We start from the raw sequence: 12,429 nt of genomic DNA on the forward strand, positions 1-12,429 counted from the left end.
CTACATGTCCATGTAGGCCGGCGGTGCAGCGGCTATAGGTAGCTGCAGCGCGTCGACCCGGCGGAGGAGGGTGTCCCTGAGCCGCCGGAGCGCCGTCTCGAACTCCGGCAGCTCCGCCGCCCCGAGCGCCTGGACGTCGGCCTGCCACCACAGCGCAGTTGACCCTGCCGCCATAGCCCGCTCCACCTTCTCCTCCACGGCCTTCATGCGCTTCTTCTCCGCCTCCACGCGGGCCTTGGTGTCGTCCAGCTCCCGCCGCAACGCCGCCAGAGCGCCAGCGTCGTCGTCATCGCCATGGACGATGGCAAGAGCAGCTGCAGCGTCTTCATCATCCCCATCGTGGCCGCCATCCTGGTGGTGGTACCGTTGGAGGACGGCGTCGACGGAGGGGCTGCCGAAGGCGTAGGCGTTGCCGCGCGCGGAGCGGGAGAAGACGACGACGGCGACGTGGACGCCGCAGAGCGCGGAGAGGTCGCCGGCCATGCCGAAGAGCGTGGGGCGGCGCTTGGAGAAGGTCACCTGCCGCTTGGCCGGGTCCTCGATGAGCTTCATCTCGTCCCTCTTCTTCCTCCCCGTCCCTCCCTTCTTCGTCTTCATCTTAATCGTCATCGCCATGGATGGTCGATCGGCAGGAAGATGCAGATGCTTAGCTTCGATCGACGGGCTTGATATATACTACTAGTAGGTACCCTTGGTATACCATCTATATATGGAGATGCAATTAATACATATATATGGATCAATTCTATCGTCGCGGGATTATCTTCCATATATGATAATATGAAACGAAGGTTCCAAGAACTTTCCTTCAAATCAGGCCTATATATTCAGGTCTAAACTTATTTAGACTCCTTAATAGTACAAATGCCTGTGGGTGCAACGGGCTAGAAATATCGGAAAACGTGCTTCATGTGTTAGTTTCTTCTATTCAGGGCTTTGGTTTATAATGTTATCGTTTTTTGCAGTATCACTACAGGAAAATCACGTTTTACCGTGTGGCAAGCTATAAGTCGTGTTCTTTTTTTCGGGTACTCGGCATATATGACGCATGGACGTAAATAATCCATCCTAACAACTTTCATCTGATTGAAGAGCAGTGGTGCATGAAATATTCTAGTAATTGGCTATGCCTTTTACTTTTTTAGAAAACACAATTTTTTCTTTGTTTTAAACTAATTATTTTTATGAAATTTTATATCTTTTTATTAGAATTGAAAAATCTTTGAAGATGAACATTTTTTGGAACACGTGTTTTTAAAATATAAATTTTCACTTTTTTATCAATTTTAAATGATTTTGTTAAAAAGTTAGAACATTTTTTTGGGAGTTTTGTGCATTTTAAAAAAGCCTGAACATATTTAAAAGCATGAATTTTCTGAGAGCAAGAAGAACTTGAAACACTCTTTATCTTAAAAACACACACGCTCGGTGTTCGCAATTAAAAAAAAGGATTATTATCATAAAGTTGAGAACCTTTGGTGACTCCTCCTTCAATCGGTAGCACACATAGCAATATCCAGCAGCTTCATGCTGGCGCGGCATTAAAAAAAAGCAATAGCATCAGCACAAAAAAATCCCCACCGAGAGAGTTACAAGTCCATACATACAATTCTGCCTTTTTTCGTATGTGGAAACATTTCAGCTTCAAAATTACAGAAAATGGTTTTGACATGTACCTCATGTGTGTTCAAGAAAAGAAAGAATGCATCATTTCTCAGCTTTGTTGAATATATGACCCGCTTCTACTCGGAACTATTCCAAGAACAATTATGCAAAGCACTCACATCGAGGACTGCAATTTTTTTTTATTTCTCGGAGCAAGATCCATCCTTAGTCCAAAATTACAACACCTAGTTAGCTCTAGGCGTGGCTACAATTGCCATGACTAATGATCATAATGTGTTTCCTCTGGAAACATATTTTTCTATTGTACAAACCTTTTTGAATACATGTACAAAAAACTCCATGTTTAGTGAAGGTTTTATTCCTTTCCTATGAACTTTTATTTCCACACTCAGATGAATATATACATATGGCTTAGGGCATCTATATCCGGACTACTCACACCCGTCTCAAAGGCCCGACAGACCACCCGATCACTGACCGATCATGGAATTTTAAACTAGTCAGGCGTTTCAAACGGGCTTCAAATGCCTTGGCTGACCGACGCTTCTTATATCCATCCCAAATATATGACGGATATTGGGGCGCCAGGACGCACCCGGACACATCCGCCACGTCGGCCTGACGATGGGATCCCACACGTAAGCGCCCGGAATTCAGGCGGTCTGACGGCCGCCTTGTTCGTTGCTGCAGTATGAACGTCGTGTGGCGCTGCTCCGGCTCATCACCTGAGGCCAAATCCGGCGACGGAGGAGGCCGGATAGGAGCAGCCCAAGGAAACGGAGCTGCAACTGCCGTGCATGTATCCGCGGGAGGGCACAAAGATAGTCGACATATCTAATGAGGAGTAACTATGTACTATGTTCGTTTTTTATTTAACATGTTTTCGTGTGAATATAAAAAATTAGTATGAGATGTCCGGCTATAGTGGTGTTAATTTGAGGCGTGCGCGTTCACCAACGTTTAAGGGATCATATTTGCCATTCGTAGTTGCAGGTGTTTTTACTAACTTAAAGCTGTTGTCATTAGAATGTAAAGCGGTACAATCAAATAATCACAGTGAACCCATGTGAGAAGGGAACACCTAGCAGATAACCATTTGTTGGAAGAATATCGGCTAATTTTTTTGTTGTTGGAACCCATGAACAGTCGCACATAAATCCAATAGATGAGTATAGATTTCTTTAATCGGTGCATGCAGCAGCTTCTAGCAACAACGATTGGTAAAAAAAGAAGCAGTAGTCACCAAATCCTCAATGAGCCGCACTGGATGCTCCTTATCCACACATCATCTCCATTCCTCGTTGAGGCGTGCGTTGCCAGGTTTCTCCTTCTCTGTCCATCAAATTTCTTAGATTTCGTGGTGTTGCAATCTGCTCAGCACCACTCCTTGAGGTTTACGTCCCTCTCTCACCTCACCTCATCTCGCTTTGTTATTCCGCTTGTTGATTGTCTACTTTTGAACATATATGTATAAATTTGTAGGATCCGATACAAAGCTGCAAGGTGGGACTAATAGTTAATTTAAAGACTCCAGATATGAGGAAGGACTGATGAACCGGCGGCGGGCGGTGGCGTGGGGGTTGGCCGGCAGCGCGGGATGCAGTGGCGGCGGGTGGTGTGGCAGGATGTGGCGGTGCGTCGGAGGTGGAGATGGGATTGGGATTTTCTTTGAACCGGATTGGGGTTTTCTTTTGGAGGGAATTGGAAGGCAAGATCGTGCGGGTGTTTTTTTCTCTTGCTAGTACCGGTCTGTTTGACTTAAATACGTACTGCGGGTTGATTACCTAATATTGCAAGGTTTTTTTTTCTCAAAATGATCAATGACGTACTGTAAGTGCATCTAGTGCCCCTTAGTGATTTTGGTGGTTTGAAGACTTATAGGTTAAGTATCTAATGTGTTTGTGAGTGTACACAGGATCTATAAGTCATTGAGGAGTTTGAGATATTTGAAGAATATCGACGCCTAAAAATATATGTCTTCAGTTGAAGAAATTGGTCTGAAGCTGAAGAAATGAATCGCGAGGAATCTGCGATGAAATTGATATTCCTCATGAATATACTGATATCGAGAAGTCCGGTGGTTCCTGAAGAAAATCATTCTGAAGAATTTGAAGCATGAAGATTTACACTTTCTGTTTTACTTTCTTCGCATTTGAGTAATAGGAACACCGTACTGTTAAAGGGGGTCGAAGTTACACTATGGAATGAATTTCCTCATGATGCTCAACCCAAGCCTAATCCTACCAAAAGCCTCAAGTGAGGAATACGAGTGACATGAGGACTCTCACAGTTGAGGGTTCCGACCGTTTCGATAACCACGCCAAGTCATTGGTCTTATCCACTCCAACGGTCATATTATTTAAGGGCATTATTGTCAAATCATGTCGGGATGCTCACAGGCTATAAATAGCCACCCCCACAACCACTAGCTGGTTGGCTGCTCCGTTAGAAACTGACACTTGTCATAAGAGCAACCCAAATTCCCTAGAGCTTTCGAGAGTAATTCATAAGTGAGGAAATACACCACCCACCGAAACCACAAACCAAACCTAGTGATTGAGCATCACTGAAGAAGTTGTTCCTGTGTGGGACTGAAGCCTTTTACCTTTGAGGACTGTGCATCCTCCAGACGGTTAGGCGTCATGGTCTAGAGCTTTCCAGCAGTCAATTGTGGATCGCCGGGTGACCAAGTTTGTGAGGGTTTGGAAATCTGCCCTGAAGACTTACCACGAGTGTTGGGCGAGGACTGTGCGTCCTTAGCTCAAGGAGAATGCGGCAGGGACTGTGTGTCCCGGGACTGGGTGTCCTTTGGTTTCAATACCAAGCCCCTCCAAACTAGATGTACAACTGTCACAGCAGTTGGAACTGGGTCATCAACAACTGTCTTCACTGAGAAACGGGTTCTAATTCCTCAACTCTTTACTTTCCTTGTATTGTGTGTTGATGAATTTCACTGTGACTGTTTGAAGAATTTGCTGAAGACTTTCTCTGAATTTCCTCAACCCCAAATTCTTCACGATAGTTAATCATCATCTGTATTCTGCGTGCCTGCTTACTATGCAATCTGTTTTCACATTCTTCACTCTGAAATACTGCTGTTGTGAACGTTTGCACGTCTAACCATTTACTGTTTCCGCTGTAAGTTAGTCATCAGTGAGGAATTTCCTCAAAAGGAATTTCCTCAGTGATGAAATTCTAAAAATCTCCTATTCACCTCCCCTCTAGTCGATATAACGCACTTTCAATTGGTATCAGAGCAAGGTACTCCCTTGTTCTGTGTGATTTTGGTTTAACCACCTGGAGTTTTAGTTATGTCGACTGCAGGCATGTTTAAGGTGACTGCAGCATGTCCTACCTACGAAGGAAAGAACTTTCCCTTCTGGAAGAACAAAATGCAAATGCATCTACAAGCTATTGATAATGATCTCTGGTATATTGTGGAAAATGGTGTCCCCATCATCTCTGCCAGTGTCACTGCGGCTGATGTGAAGAAATTCAAGCAACTCGATTCTCAAGCGAAGAACATCATGTGTGGCCATCTGAGCCCAGGCCAGTTTGGAAGAGTAAGTGCTTTGGGCTCTGCAACACTGATCTAGGAGAGACTGTGCAAGGTAAATGAAGGAGTATCAACCCAACGTGACTCTCGTGTTGATATTCTTCGCAATCTCTTCAATCGCTTCAAGAGACATGACAATGAAAGTTGCCAAGACACTTTTGATCGCCTCAGTGACATATCAAATGAACTGCAAGCACTGGGAGCTCGAGACATCACTGATCATGAAGTAGTGAAGAAGCTGCTGAGATCTTTGGATTCTTCATTTGATACTTTAGTTCTGATGATTCAAGAAAGACCAGACTACAAGATGCTTGATCGAGCTGATATACTCGAAAGGCTAAAAACTCATGAATTCCAGCTAGAAGAAAAGAAAGATCTATATGGACCAAGCTATTCCAGACCACATGCACTGAAGGCTAGAGCAATTTCCTCATCTGAAGAAGAAGATACAGATGACAACATTGGTGACCCTGAAGAATTTGGACAGGAGCTTGCAATGCTCGTGAGGAAATTCCAGAGATTTACACGACGTGGCCAGTTCGGTAAATCTTCAAGAAGAGATATGAGGAAGTCAGAATCTTCATTTGAGGACTACAAGAAACGAACCTGCCACAAGTGCAAGAAATCAGGTCATTACATTGCTGATTGTCCCCGTTGGGGAAAGGAATCAAAGAAGAAGAAATACAAGGATAACAGTTCTGATGACTCGAAGAAGAAGAAGAAATCTTCAAAATCCTCATCTTCAAAGCCCTCATCACACAAGAAGACTAGTTTCAGAAAGGCTCGGGCACTTATTGGCAAGGAAATGGACTCCGAGGCAGAATCAGAGGAATGTGATGAATAAGAGGTTTCTGATGAAGACTCAGAATCCGGACAGGCTAGTTTTGCACTGGCAACCACTTTCGTCAGCAAGTCAATCTTCAACCTTGAAGAAAATGATAGCACCATCCACACTGATGACTATGCTGATGACTTCGCTCCAACCTATTGCTTCATGGCAAAAGGTTCAAAGGTACCAAATAATGCCTCCTCCTCTGATTCAAGTGACTGTGAACCTGATGATTATAAGAAACCCAGTTACACTAAACTTGCTATCATTGCCACTAAACAACAAACTGCCCTGGAAAAGCTTCAGAAACTGCTAGACAAAAGTGATGATCTGTTGAATGATGAAATGAACCTTACCCAAATCCTCACTGATGACATGAAAAGTCTTCAGTCTAGATTTGATAATCTTCAGGATCGTTATGATACACTCCTCACTGATTATGAGAAGCTTTCCTATGAATTTCTTCAAAGGAAGCTAGATCTTGAGAAGCTGAGGATGTCTCATGATGATCTTCAGATGGAAAATGATTCATTACTAGCTCAACAGATCAGCGCTAGTCAAGTTGAATTTATTCCTCCATGTCTTAAATGCATTGAACACGAAACTGCTAATTCCTCACCAGAATCATCAAATGCTACCATTGCTACAAATTCTTCAACTGCACCTGTTGTGTCTATTTACTCACTTGAGGAAAACACAAATGTTACTGATGAAAATGCAGGGTTGAAGGAATTGTACGTGACAGGCATGTACAAAAGCCTCAAAGGACATCAAATCGTTTGTGATGTGCTCAAAAAGTAGATCTTGAACAGGAACCCGAGGAAAGAAGGAATTGCCTTTGAGAGGAAATTAAATGCTGATGGATCTTATTGGAAACCTGAGCAGTATCCCAAAACCTCATGGGTTGCTGCTACTGGGCCTCCTTTTGATCCATCCAATTTAACTGGCTTTTCATGTGAATTATCCTATTCCTCGGATGAGTCAATTGATTCCAACTATAAACTGTTCAAAAATCAATCTGGTGAAGTATTTGCTCGATATGTTGGAACTAACTGCAGGAATGGCCCTCCTTTGAGGAAAATCTGGGTTCCCAGTCCTCATGACACCACCACTGAAGAATCTAAAACCCAGATCAAATTCCTCAGGAGGACCAAAGTCTTCAAGAGGATCAAAATCCTCAATTGGTCAAAACTATGCTCGTACCCATGCTTATGCGTCTAACATGCAGGGAAACTACAAGGAATATGAATATGAGCGTTACTCCTCAAATCATTATGTTCATAAATCCTCAAACCAGTTCTCTGCATATTCATATGAGTACTTTAATCCCCCTACTGTTAAGAGAAGTGCATTAGCTTCAATGCCACCTTTCTCATATGGTGCTCGCAGGATGATGAACGCTTTGCCACCCCTTCAGATGTGGGTGGTGAAGAAATCAAACTAATCACTGCTGCAGGTCAGGTCTCCAGATGAAAATCATCATCTGAAGAATTTGCTGGAGATCTGAAGAAATGCTTGATAGGACGCAAGCTAATGATTGATGAAATAGAGATATTTCACTCGTCCTTACATTTATGTTATGATGAAATTACTGATCTGATGAAATTAGTATCATATTCTTCAAATCAGAAGCATATGAGATGGTAAGCAGTACTAATTCATCTGCAGGATGACAAACCCAAGAATACTGAGTGGGTTCTTGATAGTGGCTGAACACATCACGTGACTGGTGATAAAAGCTTACTGATGAATATGCTACTAACTCCATCACCTCTGAAGCAAATCACATATGCTGACAAAGGTAAAAGCAAGGTATTGGGACTTGGCAAAGTGGCTATTTCCAAGGATAGGCATATGGACAAAGTGATGCTTGTTGAATCCCTTGGTTTTAACCTCATGTCAGTCTCAATGCTTTGTGATCTTGATATGATTGTTATCTTTGGTAGATATAGATGTGTAGTCATCATGGAATCTGACAGATCCAAAGTCTTCGAAGGTGTAAGAAGAGGGGATTTGTACATTGTTGATTTCTCTACAGGTCCTCAACCAGCCACTTGCTTACTAGCAAAAACCTCAGAAGGATGGCTGTGGCACCGAAGACTAGGTCATGCAGGCATGAGGAATTTGCACACGCTCACGAAGAAGAAGCAAGTCATCGGCATCGAATCAGTCAAATTCCTCAAGGATCATCTCTGCGGTGCTTGTGAATCTGGGAAAATGACCCGATCCAAGCATCCCTCCAAAACCATCATGAACACTACACGTCCATTCGAATTGCTTCATATGGATTTATTTGGACCTACTCACTATGCCACACTAACCAATGCAGCATCTCTATATGGCTTTGTCATAGTTGATGATTATTCCAGATACACTTGGGTGCATATCATAGTGTATAAAACTGAAGTGCAGGAAATCTTCAAACGATTTTCTTCAAGGGCCTAGACGAACTTTGGCATCAAGATCAAACATGTCAGGAGTGATAATGGAACCGAGTTCAAAAACACTAGTCTTGATGATTATCTTGATGAACTTGGTATTACTCACGAATTGTCTGCTCCTTATACTCCTCAGCAGAATGGTGTCGTCGAAAGGAAGAACAGGACTCTGGTTGAAATGGCGAGAACCATGCTTGAAGAATATCAGACTCCTCGTCGCTTTTGGTCTGAAGCAATCAACACTGCATGCCATATCATCAACAGGGTATACCTTCACAAATTCCTCAAGAAAACCTCATATGAACTCCTCACTGACAAGAAACCCAATGTAAGTTATTTCAAAGTCTTCGGTGCAAAATGCTGGATCAGAGATCCTCACCATAGCTCAAAATTTGCACCTAAGGCACATGAAGGTTTTATGCTCGGTTATGGAAAGGACTCGCACACTTACAGAGTCTTCAACAACTATCACAACAAAGTTGTTGAGACTGTAGATGTGCGGTTTGATGAAACTAATGGCTCGCAAAGAGAGCAATTGCCTTCTGATCCAGATAAGTTGTCTCCTGAGGAAGCAATAAAGCTCAAGCCTACTGAAGACATTGTCCCATCTGAGGAAATTGATGAAGAAACGATCCCCATCGCTGATAAAAACCAAGAAGATGCTCCTGAGGAAATTGCATCAGCACCACTTCCTCAGCCCAGACAAAATCCTCAACCAGCTCATCCGAGGATTGCAAACAAAGTAGAACTTGACAAAATCCTCAACGACATCAACGCGCCAGGTCCTCTCACTCGCTCAAAAACTTCACACTTAGTTAACTTTTGTGGGCATTTTTCCTTTGTATCTATCACAGAACCCTCAAAAGTTGCTGAGGCTTTTCTGGAACCGGAGTGGATCCAAGCTATGCAAGACGAACTTCTTCAGTTCAAGCTGAATGACGTATGGGAGCTCGTCAAACGACCAGATCCTCGCAAGCACAACATCATCGGTACCAAGTGGATTTTCCGAAACAAGAAAGATGAGGACGGTCAAGTGGTGAGGAACAAGGCACGACTTGTAGCCCAAGGCTACACCCAGGTTGAAGGAATAGATTTCGATGAAACTTTTGCACCTGTTGCTAGACTTGAAGCTATTCGAATATTACTTGCTTATGCTAATCATCATAACATCACCTTATATCAAATGGATGTGAAAAGTGCATTCCTCAATGGTAAGCTTGAGGAAGAAGTATATATTGCTCAACCCCCAGGTTTTGAGGATCCAAAGAATCCAGACAAAGTCTTCAGACTCAAAAAGGCTCTGTATGGCCTCAAGCAAGCCCCTCGGGCATGGTATGATACATTGAAGGAATTCCTCATGAAGAAAGGCTTCAAACCTGGTTCACTTGATCCAACTCTTTTCACTAAATCCTATGATAATGAGATATTTGTGCGTCAAATATATGTCGATGATATTATATTTGGTTGTACTGACAAAAGATAGAGTGATGAATTTGCCTACATGATGAGTGAGGAATATCAGATGTCCATGATGGGGGAGCTGAAATTCTTCTTAGGTCTTCAAATTCGTCAACAAAGCAATGGAATCTTCATATCACAGGAGAAATACCTCAAGGATGTTCTGAGGAAATTCGACATGCACGAATGCAAAGGTGCCAAGACTCCAATGCCTACCAACTGCCACCTCGACACTGATGAAAATGGTAAAGATTTCGATCAGCAGGTATACCGTTCTATGATTGGCTCCTTATTGTATCTATGTGCACCTAGGCCAGATATAATGCTTAGTGTTTGCATGTGTGCACGTTTTCAAGCAAAACCGAAGGAATCACACCATAAGGCTGTGAAACATATTCTTCGATACTTAGCTCACACACCAACACTAGGATTATGGTATCCCAGGGGCTCCAATCTTCATCTGGTAGGGTATTCTGATTCAGACTATGCTGGTGACCGTGTGGATCGAAAGTCAACTTATGGCACATGCCATTTCCTCGGAAGATCACTAGTTTGCTGGTCCTCAAAGAAGCAGAACTGCGTATCACTTTCCACTGCTGAAGCTGAGTACATTGCTGCTGGTTCTTGCTGTGCTCAATTGCTCTGGATGAAGAAAACACTCAAGGACTACGACATCAACATGAAGAATGTACCTCTCTACTGTGACAATGAGAGTTCTATCAAGATTGCATACAACCCAGTACAACACTCGAAGACCAAGCACATCCAGATTCGTCATCATTTTCTTCGGGACCATGTCCTCAAGGGAAATATCCTCATCGACCATGTGAAGAGTGATGATCAACTGGCAGATATCTTCACTAAGCCCTTGGATGAGAAAAGGTTTTGCAAGTTGCGGTGTGAGCTAAATATCTTAGAGTCTTCAAATGTTTTGTAAAAACATGCACACATCCTAACACTGATGCAAAGTTGATGACTTAGATGTGCAACACATGATGAATCGATTTTCTTCAACTAATGAAGAATGTCACTCTGAATGTGAAGAAATTAACGAAGAAATTGATTCTCAGGGCCCTACGACAATTGTACGAGGCGTCTGTAATCAACATTCGTATATGGTGGGTAACACCACCGCCCTATGTGAAATTCCTCAAGTTGTTTTTCTTCAAATGATCAATTTCCTCACAATGCGTTTTTCTTCAAAACAACTGTTCTTCATTGTGATGATTTATTACAAAATCTTCAAAAACACTTGATGACTTTCATTTGACTAGATAGACTGTGATTTCTAGTCCTCAACAGCATTCACTTATTGCTATTTCTTCAAGTTGATGTTTCTGCTAAGTGAATGTGATCGGACCCTACTTTCCCTCTATGCTATACTTATCCAGTCCATTCAATTCTTCATATTCGTTCTATTTGAAACTTTGTTCAAAATCCTCACTGCGTCCTTGTCAGCTGATGATTTTGTAACAAAAATCCTCAAATCTTCAAAAATTGTTTCTTTAAAGACACAGTAACTGAACCCCCACTTCCCACGATCGGATAACCACGATCTCCACTATCTCCACCGCATCGTACGGGAGCTACACGTGTCCTGCGGAGACGTAGAGGCAGGGGCTATTTGGTCCGCCATTTTCGCGCCAAACAATAACTTTTGGGCTATAAATATGTCCTTATTCCCCTCGGCATCCTCTTCTTTGCCTCATCGCTCTCCTGCCACAGCACACTCCACCGAACCCTAGCGCCACCGCTGGTAGTCTCGTCGCCGGTGAGGAAGAGCTTCACTGCCTCGACTTCTTCGTCGCGAGAACCACGCCGGAGTCGGATCATCCTCGTGTTGGAAATATGCCCTAGAGGCAATAATAGTTAGTTATTATTATATTTCTTTGTTCATGATAATCGTTTATTATCCATGCTATAATTGTATTGATTGGAAACACAATACTTGTGTGGATACATAGACAAAACACTGTCCCTAGTAAGCCTCTAGTTGACTAGCTCGTTGATCAAAGATGGTCAAGGTTTCCTGGCCATAGGCAAGTGTTGTTACTTGATAACGGGATCACATCATTAGGAGAATCATGTGATGTACTAGACCCAAACTAATAGACGTAGCATGTTGACCGTGTCATTTTGTTGCTACTGTTTTCTGCGTGTCAAGTATTTGTTCCTCTGACCATGAGATCATATAACTCACTGACACCGGAGGAATGCTTTGTGTGTATCAAACGTCGCAACGTAACTGGGTGACTATAAATATGCTCTACAGGCATCTCCGAAGGTGTTCGTTGAGTTAGTATGGATCAAGACTGGGATTTGTCACTCCGTATGACGGAGAGGTATCTCGGGGCCCACTCGGTAATACAACATCACACACAAGCCTTGCAAGCAATGTGACTTAGTGTAAGTTGCGGGATCTTGTATTACGGAACGAGTAGAGAGACTTGCCGGTAAACGAGATTGAAATAGGTATGCGGATACTGACGATCGAATCTCGGGCAAGTAACATACCGAAGGAC

The 12,429-nt window shown here is 43.0% G+C and overlaps 1 protein-coding gene across 1 annotated transcript; it reads right to left on the bottom strand.

The window, feature by feature from the left end:
• On the bottom strand, positions 1–609 carry LOC123403881 (agamous-like MADS-box protein AGL29). Its single transcript, XM_045097797.1, has one exon. The coding sequence runs from the start codon at positions 607–609 to the stop codon at positions 1–3; it is 609 nt and encodes a 202-aa protein (XP_044953732.1).
• Positions 610–12,429: the final 11,820 nt, after the last annotated feature.

The sequence above is a fragment of the Hordeum vulgare genome, chromosome 1H, assembly GCF_904849725.1.
Source record: "Hordeum vulgare subsp. vulgare chromosome 1H, MorexV3_pseudomolecules_assembly, whole genome shotgun sequence".
Classification (NCBI taxonomy): Eukaryota; Viridiplantae; Streptophyta; class Magnoliopsida; order Poales; family Poaceae; genus Hordeum; species Hordeum vulgare.